The following is an 18,970-nucleotide window of genomic DNA, read 5'->3' on the forward strand; positions in this document are numbered from 1 at the left end:
CTCTAGGTGGGAACCAAGCAGAGGTACCTCCACATGCAAACTATCCCAGGTGTGGGGACTTTCAATGTGGGCGACCTGAAAAGGCTGCTTAACCATCTGGAAGACAGGGTAACGGCCACGGCCGAAATCCCTTCCCCGTACTCGGTGGCTGTAAGAGAGGCGCGGTTGCCGGACGGGTATCGCAACACTACTAGCTATCTCCGTTTCCACGGAAGCTCAGACCCCATGGAATTCCTGGACCATTTCAATGTAGAGATGGACGTATATCAAGTCCCGGACTTGGCTCGATGTCGGCTCTTGGCAGCGACTTTTAGAGAAAGCGCCCAACAATGGTTTCAAAAGCTGCGGCCGGGAGTAATCACGTCCTGGGAACAAATGAAGACTCTTTTCTTGACCAAGTTCCAAGCTGCTGTGAGATATGCTCCCTCTGTTACAACCCTCACCAATGTCAGACAAAGAGAGAATGAAAGCCTAACGTCGTACTTTAAAAGGTTCAATGCTGAATCTACCAGCGTGAGGGGGGCTTCAGACGAAGCTTTAAAGAGCTTTTTGATAGCAGGGCTAAGGGTTGGTTCGGACTTCTGGAAGCACTTGCAAGGAAAAGACCCAGCCACTCTAGCAGATTGTTAGTCCCTAACAATGCAACAAGAATTACAAAAGGGGGGTTGAATGGAATTCTTGAAACTTTTTCACAAAGATATAAAATGTTCTATCTTAATAATATATAACTGTGTGAATTGATTTGCAAACTGCGTAATAATAACTTGGAATGAATCAATACACAAGTAATTAAAAACACAAGTCTTTAAAAACTTTCTGGTGGATTTAAATGTATCCACCAGAGATATATATTATATCAAGAGAACTCTGTGTAGAAATTAGCTCACAGCTGCATACAAATTTGAACAACTAAGTTTACAGAGAAATGCTAAGAATACAGCTTACAAATGTTTTTCTGAGAATAATAATCTTACTCAGTTGCTTGTTGTTCTATTTGCCACTTCTTGGTTTATATAACACCAAGATTATAAAGTAATAAGAAAAGATAATAAAACAAAAACTATCAAGTCTAATACTGTGCTACTTCATTACTCTATTCCAGCATCTTTGAATATCTTCATAATAGCATGTAAATGGCAATGCTTCTTTGTTCTCTAAAACCCAGTTGAATAGGCTTCCACATTCCATTTACATACACTCGACGCATGTGACTGTGTTGTCACTATCAACAGATGTTTGAATTCTTTATTTTTTGGGTTCATGATCATCTGTCGGGTTGCCTTGTTGATCATCCGTCGAGTGGCATTGTTGTTTATCCGTCGGGTATCTAGCACTTGACTTCATTTCATTTATGCAGAATTACAAGACATCATCTATGTACAATTAATCAACCTATTCTGCATATCTAGTTAAAGTCAACATGACTTGAGTACTACTACAGAATCTAAACAATGTGTATGCAGAAATGTGCTACAGACTTATTATTACACAAGCTACTCACTCGATGGATAATACATCATCATCCGTCGGGACTATATTGAGTCATCCGTCGGGACTATAATCCTTATCCATCGAGTGCTACATTTTTCACTACGTAAAATCTACTAAGGTGTTTTGTTAATGAAATCATCAAGTACACAACATATTCACAACAATCTCCCCCAATTTATGTCTACTTGAATTGTAGCCATAAATTAAGAGAAACTTGATGATAACAAAACACCCTAAAAATACAACTATGAAAGTAAGTAGATAAAACTGTAAAGTGCTTCAATTAACAAAATGTACAAGGATTTGCTCAGAGTCATTTTCAAGGTGCTCCTCTAGCCTGAGCGAATTAATTTATTTCCTTGAAGATCTGGATCTCTTTCCAAGCTTTCTGTTGTTTTCTTCTATCTGATTTTGGAGCTCTCTGTGGAATTCCAATTCATAAGATTCTAAGAGATTTAGCTTTTCTTGCAATTCCAAAAGAGTCTCATTTCTAGAGATGCTCAATTGGTCTTCTAATCTGAAAAATCTTCTCACTCCTTTGTCATCCATGAACTCCATCAGCCAGTAGGGCCTTAGATGCACTCTTCTCCCTGTATAAGGAATAATTAGAGTCTTTGGGGGTGCATCTTTAGCTCTAATACTCCTCAGTTCTTCAATATTCTTGACTGCTTGGATTTCTTGAAGGATCCTGTGAAATGGCCATTGAATCTCCTTTCCTCCCTTGTACTTGAAAACCAACCTTTCAGGTAGATTCCTGTAGGCATCAATTCCTCTCACTTCTTCTAGTTCATCTAGATAGAGATTTAGATTAGAGAATTCCTTGATATCACATAAGTACATGTAATCTCCCTTGTTGACTTTGGATTGAGCTTTAGTTAGAGATTTGGATTTGAGAGGTGACAACTTCACTTTCTTGACTGCTCTTAACTTTGTTCTTTTTGGCTTGCTGAGGATTGGCAGATTGAAGTCAGGAATTGGTAGGCTCTCCTAGTCTATTGGTTCATCCTTAGGCACAATAGGTTCACCATGAATGTTCCTGTAAGGATCCGCCACCTTGATGTCTTCAAATACCACAGAGAGTTTTGATGCTTGAGTTGTAGTTGGAGTGGATTCCTTGGAAAACTGATACTCCAATTTCTTATCAACAAAGTCCAATTTCCTTTTGGTTCTTTTGGCCAATTCCTTATATCTTGGAGCTTTCTTCTGTTGTGATTCAACTTGCTTCTTTGGATATTTAGATTCAGTGATTTCAGATGGCTGAGCAGGAATTTGTTGTGTTGGTTTTACAGCTTGTAGCTTGGCCAAGATAGCAGCTTGCTCTTTCTATTGCTTAGCCTTTTTGGCATCTAGAGCAGCTTGCTTCTTTTCTTGATTTAGTCTTGCCTTTTCTTCTCTCTTTGCTTGAGCAAATTGAGGATGTCCAACCACCACACAAATTTCTTTACCATTTCCGAAAACTTTAACAATTCTCCTTTTTAAAGCTGAATCAGCTGGATCCTTGTAGAATACAATTGATCTTGACAGAAGCTTCTTCTCATCAGGCTTAGCTGTCTCATACACTGTATCCAAAGGGTTCTTTAATGATGATTTTGGATAGTTCACCCTTGGCTTCAGAATTATTTTAGCCTTTGGAGATTTGATGCAGGATGGCTGTCCCCTTTCCAGATAGTTCATGCTCATTTCATTCACAGAAATTTGCCTAACTTGAGAGTGATGAATGGCTGACTTTTCTGGCTTCTTTACTAGCCCAAACTTCTTTTGAATGTCCTCATAAATTTTCTCCCAGTTGATTGGCTTCAACTGCTCCTTTTCAGCTGCTCTTAAATTGGTTGCTGCTTCATTTATCAGATCAATGCTGTCTATAACTGGTGGCTTGGTGAAAGTAATTGTAGGCACAATTACTTTACTGATTTGAATGTTAAACTGTTTCTCCCCCTCACTTGGTCCTTTCTCCCCCTTTTTGTTATCATCAAGTTGAGTAGAGGAGGAGGTTTGTGCAGCCACCAGTTTCTGAAGCAAGTCTGTCTGTTGAGCTTAATGCAGATGAATTGCTGTAAGAGATACTTCCATAGCTGTCATCCTTGTATCCAAGGCATCTATCTTTGTGGCAAGATCAGAATTTTTCCTGAGCTGTCTCTTAATATCAAGCATTGTAACTTCTGGAAGATTAGAGTCCATTTTGTCAGAAATAGCCTTTTTCATCTCTTTAATATCTCCTTTGATGGTGTTGACATCTCTAGCATGTTGGAAGCCTTGAATCTGTTGTAGTTGCAGAGAAGCAAGATGTGCTTGAAGGAGCTTCTTGGTGTTGGCATTTGTAGTGGTTTGAAGAGCAGAATTTGTCTGATTTATGAGTTGGATCAGGGTTGTCTTGAAGTAGTGTTCATCACAATGCTTTGAAAATGCCCATGATGGAATGCCTGATCTTGAACTGGAACCTACTTCTCCCCCTATGTCCAATGGCTTTTCTTCACTATCTCCACCTTCATCTCCAAAGAAATCTGCTGAACCACCAGTCTCATAATCAACATCACCAGCTATAGAGGGCAAAGCTGTGATGGCATCCTTATCTCTTAACATTGACTGAGTGGTATGCACCAAATTGAGCATCCTTTCTGCATTGTCATTGCCCTGTTCAGCTAGAAGTTGATAAGCTGGAACAGGGTGAGTAAATGCCTCAACATCAAGGGAGGTGGAATCTATAACAGCTTGAGGTTGCTGAGATAGTCCCTCCCTGTCTGCATCCTGGACATTCATTAACTCACTAGCAATGACATCTATCCTTATAGCTCTTGTACCTGTATTTCTCTCTTGTTGTCTCTTTTGTTACATTAGGGTCTCACCCTGGCTCCCCACCCTCACACCCTCACCTTCACCATCTAAGGTGGGACTCCTCTCACTCTCTTTTGCCAATCCTGAAGAAATGGATTGCATATTTTCACTCTTTTCCTCTCATTTTTCCTGGGAGCAACCCAGACTCCCACTCATAACACTCTCTTTCCTCAATCCTAAGAGTGACTGTACAACCACTAAGTCTTCTGCACTAGAAATAATATATGAAATTTGAAGTTGTGCAGAGACACCCGACGGATGAAGAATATCCATCGGGTTAGCAGTTTGACTATTCGACGGATAAATGATGTTAAGCTTATCCGTCGGGATACAATCACTACTCGACAGATGATCAATATCCATCGAGAGAATAGAAATGAATGAACTTGGAATTGAAACTATTGTGGACTCTGTGCTGATTGATGAGATTTTGGGCACAGATGTTTCAACAGTTCCTGAAAAAATTGGCAAGTGAGCCAACAAATCATCCAAAAGATGATGCTTACTTGCACTAGATTTTGGCTTCCCCGACAAAGTTAAAGAAGGGGAATCAGTAATTGATGTGTTGATCATATCTACATCCGGAGAGTTTGTGGGAGAATTTGGTGTTTGAGGTGCTTCTATAACTAATGATTTTGGCTGTGACTCCACATTTATTGGAGTCACATCAAGCTGAATTTGTGAAGGTGCAGTGACTGTGTCCTTAGCACCAGGTTGCACAGTGTGTGAACCCTGTGCATCCCCAAGGGTTTTTGATTTCTTCTTTCTGGCATAAGTTTGAGGTGAGCTAGTGTCCCTTACCCTTTTCTCCTGAGCTCTTGGCTGAGAGCTTTGTTCAATAGCCACATCCTTTTGGGAGGATGCATCTAGAAATGAGTTTTTGTCCTTTTTAGGCACTGCAGTTTGTTGGGAAACTGCAGTGTGGCTAGGTTGGGAAACATTCACCTCTCCAACTTTATCCTTAGGGTTTCTTTTATGTTCACCCTGTCCCTCACCTACCTTTCCCACCTTCACACTCCCCTATTTGGTTTTGGTGGATTTTATAACTGGCATCTTTTGAGAGATACCAGAGGGGGTTTTCTTTGATTTGGATTTTGAAACTTTTGATGGTTTGGTACCTTGGGTAGGCAACTGTTGGGTCATTGACATAGTTACCATAGCTACACTAGAATTCAAAGAAATTTGTGAGGTTGGAATAGTAGGGACAGATTAACTTACCTCACTTACCTGAGGTGCTTCCATTATTGGGAAATAGAAGAGTGGCCTCTCCTTGTAATGATTTGCCCTGTTCAAATCTGCAATAATTCTTCTCTCTTGAACCCAACAATCTAATTTGTTGTTTGGGTTCTCAAGCACAATTTCCGCAGAGAGGTGGTTAGCTAACATCATGACAAATCTAGCATAATAAACATTTTTACCCCTCCTATTTAACTCCCCTAATTTAAAGCCCAACTCAAACAAAACAAGATCACTAAAATTGAAGAACTTATCTGTAACTAGCATGTAGAGCATTTTAATTATAGAAATATTGACAGAATCAAAATTACTGATTTTACCAGAAAAGACCTTGGTAACTATATCACACATGAAACTCCATTATTTCCTAAGACCCAACCTCCTAATATCACTTAACTTAGAAGTAGAGAGTGTATAGTTCATGGAATTAAGCATATTAACAATATAAGTATCTGTGTGTGATGAGGTCACAGTATTATCTGGAATTTTGAAACATGCTTTAATAACATCACTATTGATACAAAATTCCTTACCTTTAATAGTGAGTGTGATGGTCTTATCAGTAGAGTTATATGTAGCAGTCGTCCACATCTCTTCAACAACATCACAGAAGATGGTGGGTGCTTCTAGCATTGCATAGCTGAGTTTGCAGTTCTTCACAAAATCCATCATTTTATGGTAGTCACTTGAATGTTGAATCCCCTTGTTTACTAGAGCCGTGAAGTTGTTCTTCTCATAGATGTATCCAGTTTATGACATGATCTTGACTACTGGTGCCATTGTTAGAAAGTGGAAATTACAGAGATAGAGATGATAGTTGCTTTTGAGAGAGAGAATTTAGAGCAGATAATTTGAGAATGATAAAAGAAAAGCAATGGAAATGAAATAAGCTTTTATACTATCTCAAAAATAACTGTCAAAAATAATAAAGTAAAATAAAATAACCAATGAAAATTACCCAAAATAGTCGTTTAAAGATAAACTGTAAAAATTCCATCAATTATCCGTCATGTTATGCTTATAAACTGTAAGTATACTCGATGGATAATGTTCAGGAAATTAACGACTAAGATTAAGACAATTCGACGGATAAGGATAAACTGTTATCCGTCGAGTTATAAAATATTCCAGAAAAATAATTGATTTTTATTTACAAACAGTATTCCGACGAATGATTAAACTCGATGGATAAAGATCATCCATCGAGATGTAAATTTTGACTTAGCCAAAATTCCATCTAAGACTGAAAAATCAATTAAATTTCTGGCTGCATAACAACTTGCAAATTATCTGAAAAGATTTAAGAATAATTAAGCATACCTAACTCACTTACCAACCTTGAGAAGGTGGATTCATCTAGTGGCTTGGTAAAAATATCTACAAGCTGTTTTTCACTTGGAACAAAATATAGTTCCACAGTACTATTCATTACATGTTCCCTTATGAAGTGGTACTTGATGTCTATGTGCTTTGTCCTTGAATGTTGTACTGGATTTTCAGTGATGGCAATTGCACTTGTGTTATCACAGAAAATGGGAATTCTTTTCACTTGTAGACCATAGTCTAGCAATTGATTTTTCATCCACAAAATCTGTGCACAGCAACTGTCAGCAGCAATATATTCAGCTTCAGCTGTAGAAGTAGAAACTAAATTTTGCTTTTTACTGAACCAGGACACAAGCTTATTTCCTAGAAATTGACAGGTTCCTGTTGTACTTTTCTATCAATTCTACAACCTGCATAATCTGCATCTGAATAACCAGTTAGATCAAAACCAGAATCTCTAGGGTACCAAATGCCAAGTTTTGGTGTTCCCTTGAGATATCTGAAAATTCCCTTGATAGCTACTAAGTGAGATTCTCTAGGATCAGCCTGAAATCTAGCACACAAACATGTAGCAAACATTATGTCTAGCCTACTAGCTGTTAAGTACAGAAGTGAGCCAACCATGTCCCTATAATTTGAAATATCCACAGACTTTTCAGTAGTGTTTAATTCAAGCTTAGTTGCAGTGGCCATGGAAGTTTTTGCAGATGTGCAATCCATTAGATCAAACTTCTTTAAAAGATCATAAATGTATTTAGTTTGACTAATGAATATTCCATCACTAACTTGCTTAACTTGTAAACCAAGAAAGTAAGTTAGTTCTCCCATCATACTCATTTCATACTTACTCTGCATCAATTTGAAAAACTTTTTGCAAAGTTTTTCATCTGTAGAGCTAAAAATAATGTCATCTACATAAATTTGAACTAGTATTCTGTAACACCCCCAAATCCGGGGTCGGGGATTCGGGTTGTCACGAGTTCCATTTCCCTTATCAATACTTAATCTTAACAGTCAACCAACTACTGCGCACTGTGACCCCACAATATACACACACACACCACAAGTTATAGTCTCAGAGATGAATACCAAAAATAACACAAGTCATTTTATTCCATAATTATAAACCATTTCACCATAAAAAGGGGTTTCTGAATAAATTTACATTTCCTTGCCATTATTATAATTCATAAATATACATAAGTTTGGTACAACAAAAGTTGAAAGCCTAGCCTATTGGTAATTTCTACCTCAGCTACAGCGGCATCAATGCCTACAGGAAACTGCGGAACGTTTCCTATCCACTCGCAAATTGGGAGCTTAGTCCTGTTCATCTTGTATATCTATTGTTGTGTGATGAAAGAAGAAAGAAAGGGTGAGCAACAAGCCCACCGAAATAATGTGTGTAATAATTAACAATATATGAGCATTCTCATAGTACTCGTGAAAGTCTTGGTCAAAAAGTAATGAACCAAGTTTGTTATTTTAACGCAACCAAGTCGCAAAATATTCAGTATACATATACATATATACTTTTCACAATCTTTGAAATCCTCTGACATGTATAATATACACAGAGTTCCAGTTTATATCTGTATAAAATATCGTTGCAAGGTGATCTCATATATCTAACCTTGTCTCAACGTTTTTCTGAAAATCTTTGTCATTCATAAGATAATCATTAACTGGATATAAGTTGGAAAGATGAAGTTACAAGATACTCCAATATACTTATATCTTTTCCGAATACTACTTGAACCACCACCGTTCAAGTTATAATCAGTTTCAAAAGTTCATCACATAGATGAGACTACAAGATAAGACTTGAATAGATTCAATCCTTGAAATATCATTATAAATAATGAAGTTACGAGATACGTCATTAAGTCCCGATATATATATACACCTATATATATACATTTCATACACTCCTTTAAAACCTCTGTTATGAAAATAATAAACAGAGTTGCAATATCCAATGAATTTGGAAAGGAGAAAACCTTGGCATAAACCTGATATCTTGTTGATCAGGCAAAGATACCAATAAGTAACCTTTTCTACTAGTAGATGAACGAATTCCCCACTGGTCATCACCTTGGTCGCAATAGGACCTTATGCTGGACTGCCACTCAGCCACTTACGCATTTGATGGACTCCCACTGAGCCACTTACACTTTCATGGACGCCCACTGAGCCCATGTTGCTTATGCCGACTCAATAGATGGACTTACTTCCCGAACGTTGGGTAAGTAATCAATTCATTTATCAAAATAGCAACCTTGTTGCGAATATAAAATACACCACAGAGCCGGATCCCTCGAGTTTTGAGTGAGTATTTAAATCCCCTTGGAAAGGAAGATCTTAAATATAAAAATGAGTTTTGGGATCCGCTCTAACTTTCAAAATCATTTTGAAGACTCGAAAACATTTTTAAGAATGTTTGGAGTAATGCTGATTTAATAAAATAAATCAGTCCCAATATATTAGAAAATATCTGAATATTATTATTTAAATAATATTCCCATAAGGATAATCTCTATATAAACAATTTGAAGTAGAAGTTTTAAAACTCATACTTGAAATGAATATTAAATAACCAAAGATATACTTATACGAAAGTACTATCTTTATTTGAATAATCGAAAATAAGTTTTATTATCGAAACATTATTCTTTAATAAAATAAAGAATAATATTTAGTAAATAAGCGGAGTCATAAGTCCTCAAATGAATATTCAAAAATAATATTCATTTAATAAAATAATGGAGTCATAAATCCTCGAATGAATATTCAAAATAATATTCATTAAATAAATAAAATAAAGTTATCGAATAAACCTTATTCGATTAATAATTTTGAAAACTATATCAATATATATATATATATATTATACTCGTGAACATCGACTTCCGGTTTAGAAAAAATATTCACCTTTGGGTCCCCTATACTAAGGGTATACGCAACTACTGCTTATCTCTAGCATAGGTATTATGCAGTTTATAAGCATTTGAAATCAACAGATAGATAACCAGATTACGAAACAGACATGCATATATATACCATATCAGCATGCTCCAATATATCACAAGATTTACTAATTAACCATCATGCATCTATCACAAGATAATGCATATACATATATACATCACAACAACAGTATAACGGGTAGAAAACTTGCTTGAGTGCTCCCGGATAGACTTAAGCTTAGAGTGGGTCCGATAACCTATGAACAACAACATAAGTTGGAGTTAAACCCCGGTCGCTTAAGAAACTAGACTTTAACCAATTGAACCCTAACCTTCGCTTATGGTCACTCCTACGCTTAACGAATCACCTAAGTTGTTCGAGTACCCTCGGCTCCACCATTTTTAATAAATTAACCATTAAGAGTCTTAAGGCGATTTTTTCGAGAGTACCTTACCAACTGCCTAATCCACTTAACATAATTGTTTCATATCCCAATTAGTCATTTAAAGTCCTTGACCAAGGTTTCAAAGTAAGGCGAGGGGTAATGGTCCGTTCGCGAAATGCCGTTACTTAAAAGGGTCGTTTCTCCTAAACCGTACATCGTATTCAAACGAACCACATATCAAAACGAAGCTCATAACATGAACTATCTAATCATGGCAGTGGTCAAAACCTAACAGTGAGTTCTCGGGTCCTGATGTTAAGAACAAAACACTCTAAAGTAAATCGGACATTACGACGGCTATGTTTACGTGATTACCAATTTTTATCCTACTCCAAATCAACCACCAATCAACCACAATTCAACCATACAACCAAACTCCATACATACAATGCTACAACAGCCCCAACAACTCAATATTTCCAATTTACACTACTTCCCAATCATGAACTAAAAGCTTACATAAGTTCTTTAACTAATTAACAAGATTTACAACTCCAAACACATCATAAAACCAACACATCTCTAAATACACAATAATCAAGCTTCTCATGAACCATTCCAAACACAAAAACTCTAAATATACAAAAGTAGGGCTAGGGTATGAGATTATACCTTCCTTGGTAAGTAGAAGTAACTAAGGAGCTTGGAATCACCCTTGAAAGTCCTTACCAAAGCTTAATCTAAACCAAAACTCAAGAACAAAATTTCAAGTTCTTGAAAAACACTATTCACCAAGAACTTTGATGAATTGATTAGCTATGTTAAACATGGAATCTTGAGCTTAAACTTATGGCTCATCTAAGTTATGAATTATGGAAGCTAAAGAAACAAACCTCTTGAATTATGAAGGTGTGTAGCTTGATTTTTGAAATTTTTCCTTTGCTTTTCATGGAAAAGCCGAGAGAAATAGATGGGGGAAGAAGAGAAATGAGTTTGTTTTGGTTTCTTTTGATTTTGGTGTTTGTGAAATGAATACTTGGTGGAGATTGCTTTGATAAAGTGATGACATCACTTGGATGACCTCACCTCCAAGCCACATGTCTTTCCCTTAAGGTTTGATGATGTCACCTTCTCTTTTAACCACTTGTTTTAGCATTTCTTGGAAGCTTCCTTCCCATTCTACTTGTATGTGCTTGTCCCTTGGTCGTTTATTTATTTTATGGTTCGCTTAACTCTGTTCTCTTTCGTTGTTTGAGGGATCACATCCGGGATCTTATTACTTGGGTTCCCCTAAATATTTCTCAATATCTTATAATCCTTTAATGATCCTCTCATATAATCCTTGAATTTAAATCCCTTTAACCATGTTACCTTATACTCAATTCCTTCGGTATCTGGTGGATTTTCGGGAAAAATCAAAGTGTTCGGATTTGGATTCTGACGATCTTTACATACACTTATATACCACATAGAGTACTAATAATATCTCAAATGATCAATAAAAGAACCCCTACATAGTGTGGTATGAAAAGTTTTCTTATTCAACATAATCGGCAAAATCACTATTCATAAGGGTTTCAAAAATTCCAAAAATTGGGGTTATTACATATACTAGAGCCATTAACATTTCTAAAGAATAAAGTTTTATCTACAGTACCTCTTGTGAAGTGATTTTCCAAAAGGAACTTTGATAAAGTGTCATACCAGGCTCTAGGTGCTTGCTTCAGTCCATAAAGTGCTTTCAAAAGATAGTAGACATATTCTGGAAAATTTAGATCTTCAAAACCAGGAGGCTGACTGACATAGACTTCCTCCTCCAAGTCTCCATTCAGAAAGGCACTTTTGACATCCATTTGATAGACCTTGAAATTGGCATGGGCTGCATAGGCTAAGAAGATTCTGATGGCTTCAAGTCTTGCAACATGAGCAAATGTTTCATCAAAATCTATTCCTTCTTGTTGAAAATAGCCCTTAGCAACCAATTTAGCTTTGTTCCTGACTACTATGCCATTTTCATCCATCTTGTTTCTGCATACCCATTTGGTGTCAATTGGATTCTTTCCTCTAGGCTTGGGCACCAGCTTCCATACCTTATTCCTCTCAAATTGGTTTAGCTCCTCCTGCATAGCTAAAATCCAATTAGGATCCAACAAAGCTTCTTCTACCTTCTTTGGTTCTTCCTTAGAAAGAAAGCTGTTGTATAGACATTCTTCTTGAGTTGCTCTCCTTATTTGAACTCTAGAAGATACATTACCAATGATGAGCTCAAAGAGGTGATCCTCTGTCCATTCTCTTTGTTGAGGTAGATTATCTCTAGATGAAGATGCCTCATTGTTGTCTTGATGTGTGATTGAGTTTTGATTTTTAGAAACTCCCCCTAAGTTAATGGATCTTTGATTTGAGAAAGGGGAGCTTTCTGTAAGTGATCTATTCTGACTTCCAGCTTCTTTTGATGACCCGACGGATGGTGAATCTTGAGTACCGACGGATGAGGCTGGTTGTCTCCCGACGGATAAGGCAGATTGTCTCCCGACGGATGAAGCATTATGCAACTCGACAGATGTTGAGTTTTGTGCTTCATTTGTAGGAGATTTTTCTGCATTATCCTTTAATACTGTTTCTTGATCACTTTCATCATCACTGTCATCACTAACCATCTCCACATTGTCAAATTTGAGACTCTCATGGTAATCTCCATCTTGCAGTCCTTCAATCTTTTTATCATCAAACACAACATGTATTGATTCCACAACAATGTTGGTTCTTAGATTGTAGACTCTATATGCTTTACCAATAGCATATCCAACAAAAATTCCTTCATCTGCTTTAGCATCAAACTTTCCATTCTGATCAGTTTGATTTCTCAAGATATAACATTTACAGCCAAAGACATGAAGAAAATTTAGAGTTGGCTTCTTGTTCTTGAACAATTGGTAGGGAGTCATGCATTTTTCTTGATTAATCAGAGAAATATTCTGAGTGTAGCATGCAGTATTTACAGCTTCAGCCCAGAAATATGTTGGTAATTTAGACTCTTCAAGCATTGTCCTTGCAGCTTCAATAAGTGATATGATCTTCCTTTCTACTACTCCATTTTGTTGTAGAGTTCTTGCTGCTGAAAACTCATGCAAAATCCCATTTTCTTCACAAAATGCTCTCATGACAGAATTCTTGAACTCAGTTCCATTGTCACTCCTGATTCTTCTAACTTTGAAATCAGGATGATTATTGACTTGCCTTATATGATTGATGATGATTTCACTAGCCTCATCTTTAGACTTTAGGAAATATGTCCAAGAGAACTTTGAGAAATCATCTACAATTACTAGGCAAAATCTTTTCCTTGAAATGGACAACACATTGATTGGTCCAAACAAATCCATGTGTAGCAGTTGCAAAGGTTCTTCAATTGTTGAATCAAGTTTCTTCCTGAATGATGCTTTAATCTCCTTTCCTTTTTGGCAGGCATCACACAATTCATCCTTAGAAAACTCCACTTGAGGAATGCCTCTTACCAGTTCTTTCCTTACTAGTTCATTCATGGTCTTGAAGTTTAGATGGGATAGCTTATTGTGCCATAGCCAACTTTCATCCTGACTTGCTTTGCTGAGAAGATAAGTAACAGATTCTGCATTTGATGAGTTGAAGTCAGCTAGGTACACATTTCCTTTTCTCACACCAGTGAGAACCACTCTGTTGCTCCTCTTGTTAGTCACAACACAGGCTTCTGAGTTAAAGCTTACTGAATTGCCTTTATCACAAAGCTAGCTGATACTCAATAAATTGTGCTTGAGACCGTCCACTAAGGCAACCTCTTCAATGATGACATTATCTTTTGAAATCAAGCCATATCCCACAGTATAACCCTTGCTATCATCTCCAAAAGTAATACTTGGGCCAGCTCTCTCCTTGAACTCTGTGAGCAGGGTAGAATCACCCGTCATGTGTCTTGAACAACCACTATCCAAGTACCATAGATTCTTTCTGTTTCCCTGCACACATCAAAATCAAATCAAGTTGATTTTGGCACCCAAGTTTCCTTGGGTCCTGCCTTGTTAGCTTTCTTTTTCTGTTTCTTAGGCTTTATCTCATTTGACTTAGGGATATCAGTTTCATCCTCAGTCGTTTGAGTTGAACCTTTGAAACCATTCATTACATCAGAATTATCATGCATATTTTGATTAACAGGGAATGTCATGCTATTAGTAAACATGTTATTCCAGTAAGGCATGCTAAATGGCATTTGTGGCATACTAAATGCAGCATAATAAGGATTAGGTGCAAATTGCATATTAGCAAACTGTGCATTCATATTTTGTGTATACATAGCATTCATAGGCATAGAAGGCATGGCATTCATGTTGGGAAAGTGAGGTGGCACAGATATGGAAGTAGGCATGGCAGTTTTGCAATTAACAGATAAATGATTTACACTACCACACTTGACACAGATTTTCTAGGAGCATATTTATCAGGTGTGTAGTTATTATGTTTGTTAATTCCTACTTTACCATTTCTATTATTTTTCTTTTTAGCCTCTGTTTTAACCTCAATCTTTTCAAGTCTGTCACTCAATTGCTTGAAAGTCATATGACCAATATTAGCCTTTTTCTCCTTCTTAACTTGACTGGATTCTCCTAGAACAAAATTCTTGGAAACTGATCCATATTTCTCATTTAACTTGACAAGTTTGGCTTTACTCACAGGCTTGCTCACAGTCGATGGATGAGGATTTATATCACTCGACGGATAACCCTTTTTGTTATCCGACGGATGTCCCTCATCATCCGGCGAGTCTACATCTGTTAGCAATCCTTCAACCAAATTGGATTCCAGCTTCTCCTTATTCTTCTTCCAGGATGCATCATAAAAGGACTCAATACCTTGAACTTTGGTGATTTGAGCATGAACATCTCCAGATGTTTTCCATGCCTTAATCACCTCATGTTCTCGTTCAAGCTGCTTCTTCAAGATCTCTTCTTTCTTCAAGGACTCAGTTAATTCAGCCTTAGCAATTTTATACTCAATTCTTAATTTTTCAAATTCAATGAACTGAGACTCTAGCATATTATTCCTCTCACTTAAAAACAAATTGTTTTATTTGATTTTAGCATTTTCCTTAGTAAGAGACTTAAGTGTAACATGTAAATGATATAGTTCTGTAAACATGTCATTTATTGTATCATTACACTCAACTTTAGATAAATGTGCAAGGTTAGTGGTGATTACCTGATTACTTGAAGAACTTGTCTCTATTTCATCAGACTTGGCCATTAGGGCTAGATTGACATAGCTGACATTGTTCCCCAGTCATTTTCCTGTGTAATAAAAGCCCTTTCCTTTTGTTTGAGCAACTCAAAGTATTTCTCTTTATAATCCACAGGCTCAAACTTCATTTTGTTGGAATATGACTTTCTACACTCACTGGCAAAGTGCCCTGCCAAGCCATATTTGAAACATTTAAATTTAGATTTATCCACCATGTTTCTATTTGGATTGGCTGCTCCAAAGTTCTTCTTGAACTTGAGCTTATCAAATCTTCTGGAAAGAAATGCTAGATTTTCATCAATATCTTCCATGTCATCTTGGCTCAAAGAATCTTCATTTTCTGCTACCAGCCCCTTGCCCTTATTTTCACAGACCTTTAAAGTTGATTCAACAGCTTCCATCTTCATCTCATTCTCTTTCTCTAACTCAGCAACTAGTGCAATAGACCCTCCTTTCTTCTTTCCTCTCTCCATCCTCTCATCTTGCTCTATCTCAAGCTCATAAGTCTTTAGGATGCCATACAGTCTCTCTAAAGTAAACTCCTTATAATCTTGAGAGTTTCTCAATGAGACTGTCATAGGTTTCCATTCCTTTGGAAGAGATCTAAGGAACTTAAGATTGGAGTCTTTTATCTGATAGACCCTTCCATGTAACTTCAGAGCATTTAGTAGTTTTTGAAACCTACTAAAGATGTCAGTGAGAGACTCACTTTCTTCACTATGAAAATGCTCATATTGCTGAATGAGTAGCTGCATCTTATTTTCCCATACTTGCTCAGTGCCATCACAGATAATCTGTATAGTATCCCAAACTTTCTTGGCAGTTTTGCAATTGAAGATGTTGTCAAACATGTCACCATCAACTCCACTGAACAGGATATTTATGGCCTTCTTATCTTTCCTGACTTGTTCAATATCAGGATCATACCATTCATGCCTTGGCTTGGGGACCGATGGCTCATTTCCAGTTGCAGCTCTCATTGGTACATGAGGTCCTCTCTCTATGCAATCTACATAGGCCTCATCTTGAGAAAGTAAATGGAGATGTATTTTTACCTTCCAATGATGTTAATTATTTTTATCCAGAAAAGGAATTTGACTCCAACATCCTTCTTGTTCATCTTGATGTTTTGTTGTGATCTTTAAACTCTTTGTTTATCAAGAGCTTGCTCTGATACCAATTGTTAGTCCCTAACAATGCAACAAGAATTACAGAAGGGGGGGTTGAATAGAATTCTTGAAACTTTTTCACAAAGATATAAAATGTTCTATCTTAATAATATATAACTGTGTGAATTAATTTGCAAACTGCGGAATAATAACTTGGAATGAATTAATACACAAGTAATTAAAAACACAATTCTTTAAAAACTTTCTGGTGGATTTGAATGTATCCACCAGAGATATATATTATATCAAGAGAACTCTGTGTAGCAATTAGCTCACAGCTACTTACAAATTTGAACAACTAAGTTTACAGAGAAATGCTAAGAATACAGCTTACAAATGTTTCTCTGAGAATAATAAGCTTGCTCAGTTGCTAGTTGTTCTATTTGCTACTTCTTGGTTTATATAACACCAAGATTACAAAATAATAAGACAAGATAATAAAACAAAAACTATCAAGTCTAATACTGTGCTACTTCATTACTCTATTCCAGCATATTTGAATATCTTCATAATAGCATGGAAATGGTAATGCTTCTTTGTTCTCTAAAACCCAGTTGAATAGGCTTCCACATTCCATTTGCATACACTCGACGCATGTGACTGTGTTGTCACTGTCAACAGATGTTTGAATTCTTTATCCGTCGGGTTCATGATCATCCGTTGGGTTGCCTTTTTGATCATCCGTCGAGTAGCATTGTTGTTTATCTGTCGGGTAGCTATCTGGCACTTGACTTCATTTTATTTATGCAGAATTACAAGACATCATCTATGTATAATTAATCAACCTATTCTGCATATCTAGTTAAAGTCAACATGACTTAAGTACTACTACAGAATCTAAACAATGTGTATGCAGAAATGTGCTACAGACTTATTGTTATACAAGCTACTCACTCGATGGATAATAAATCATCATCCTTCGGGACTATATTGAGTCATCCGTCGGGACTATAATCCTTATCCGTCGAGTGCTACATTTTTCACTAAGTAAAATCTACTAAGGTGTTTTGTTAATGAAATCATCAAGTACACAATATATTCACAACAGATGTCTTTGCTTTAGCAGAATCGTTCAAAGCCATAGAGCAATCTCTGGCAGAGGTATAACCAACTTCGCAAGCAAGTCAGAGAAACAAAGCAAGGAAGAGAGACAGATCTCCGAGCCCGAGGTACAGAAGGAGCAGTCGAAGCCCAAACCGGGTAAATACCACGGACACGAGGAGGGGATGGAGTCCTCCCTCAAACTATGACTATAGAACATGCCGGTACACACCTTTTTCCGCGTCCATCGAGCATATCTTCGAGGTGAACAAAAATAGATGGCTGTTTAGAAAACCTGAGGCTCTATCATCATGGAAAAGCAAAGACAAGAAAAAGTATTGTGAATACCATGAGTCGTTCGGACATAACAAGCATGAGTGTCGACAATTAAAAGACGAGATTGAAGCACTTATCAAGGAAGGTTATCTTGGCGAATGGGTGGTTAAGGAAGTAAGGAGGCACAAGGTTAACGCTGACAGGGTGAAGGAAGAAGGAGGGCGAGCCCCACGTGGGTCGAACAGTGAAAATTTAGAAGAAAATAAATTTGTTAGGGACGGCAGCATCCGAACGATCTACGGGGGAGATCCCGAGATGGAATGCAGCAACAGGGCCTTGGCGAGATACGCTAGGGAAGCTCGATTCAGGCCTCTCACAGACATTCATAGGTTGGAAACTCGACCACCCAAAGTGTTCAAGGGAGAATCTATGGATATCACCTTCAGAGAAGCGGACGCCCGGTGGGTACATCACCCCCACAATGATGCGCTAGTCATTTCCATCCAGACCGGAACCAAAAATATCCATAGGGCCTTCGTAGACAATGGAAGCTCGACAAACATCCTCTACTGCAGCACCTTTAAGAAGATGGGGCTACCCGATCGGGATATGTCAGGAGAAGATTCGTGGGTCTATGGTTTCTCTGGCGCGGGAGTTAGAGTTATTGGATCAATTCGGTTACCATGTACTTTGGGGGAAAACCCATTGTCCATAACAAAGATGCTCGAGTTCAAGGTCCCGAATTAGGAATCATCCCACAATGTGCTGTTGGGACGGCCTTTTCTTCGGGAGATGAGGGTTAATACTTCAATCCACCACCTTACCATCAAGTTTCCAACACCGAACGGTGTGGGAAGTATAAAGGGCTCTCAGTATGACTCTCAGGAGTGCAACATGCAAGCTATGAGGGGCTTTAGAAAGGACTCCCATGCCGAAGATACATCAGATGATGATCGAGAAAGGAGCATCGAGAAACCGA

The 18,970-nt window shown here is 37.5% G+C and overlaps 1 protein-coding gene across 1 annotated transcript; it reads left to right on the plus strand.

The window, feature by feature from the left end:
- Positions 1 to 255: 255 nt before the first annotated feature.
- Positions 256 to 18,738, plus strand: LOC141695751 (uncharacterized). The gene is made up of 2 exons (XM_074499972.1): positions 256 to 625; positions 17,795 to 18,738. Exons 1-2 carry the CDS (start codon positions 256 to 258, stop codon positions 18,736 to 18,738), a joined length of 1,314 nt encoding a protein of 437 aa, XP_074356073.1.
- Positions 18,739 to 18,970: the final 232 nt, after the last annotated feature.

The sequence above is a fragment of the Apium graveolens genome, chromosome 11 (assembly GCF_009905375.1).
Source record: "Apium graveolens cultivar Ventura chromosome 11, ASM990537v1, whole genome shotgun sequence".
In the NCBI taxonomy this organism is placed as follows: domain Eukaryota; kingdom Viridiplantae; phylum Streptophyta; class Magnoliopsida; order Apiales; family Apiaceae; genus Apium; species Apium graveolens.

Excerpts from the sequence above, each read along its gene's own strand:
- LOC141695751 (XM_074499972.1), top strand. The coding sequence starts at position 256 with ATGGACGTATATCAAGTCCCGGACTTGGCTCGATGTCGGCTCTTGGCA. Across the intron at positions 626-17,794 it reads CCCAGCCACTCTAGCAGATT|CAAGTCAGAGAAACAAAGCA; the intron begins GTTAGTCCCTAA and ends CAACTTCGCAAG.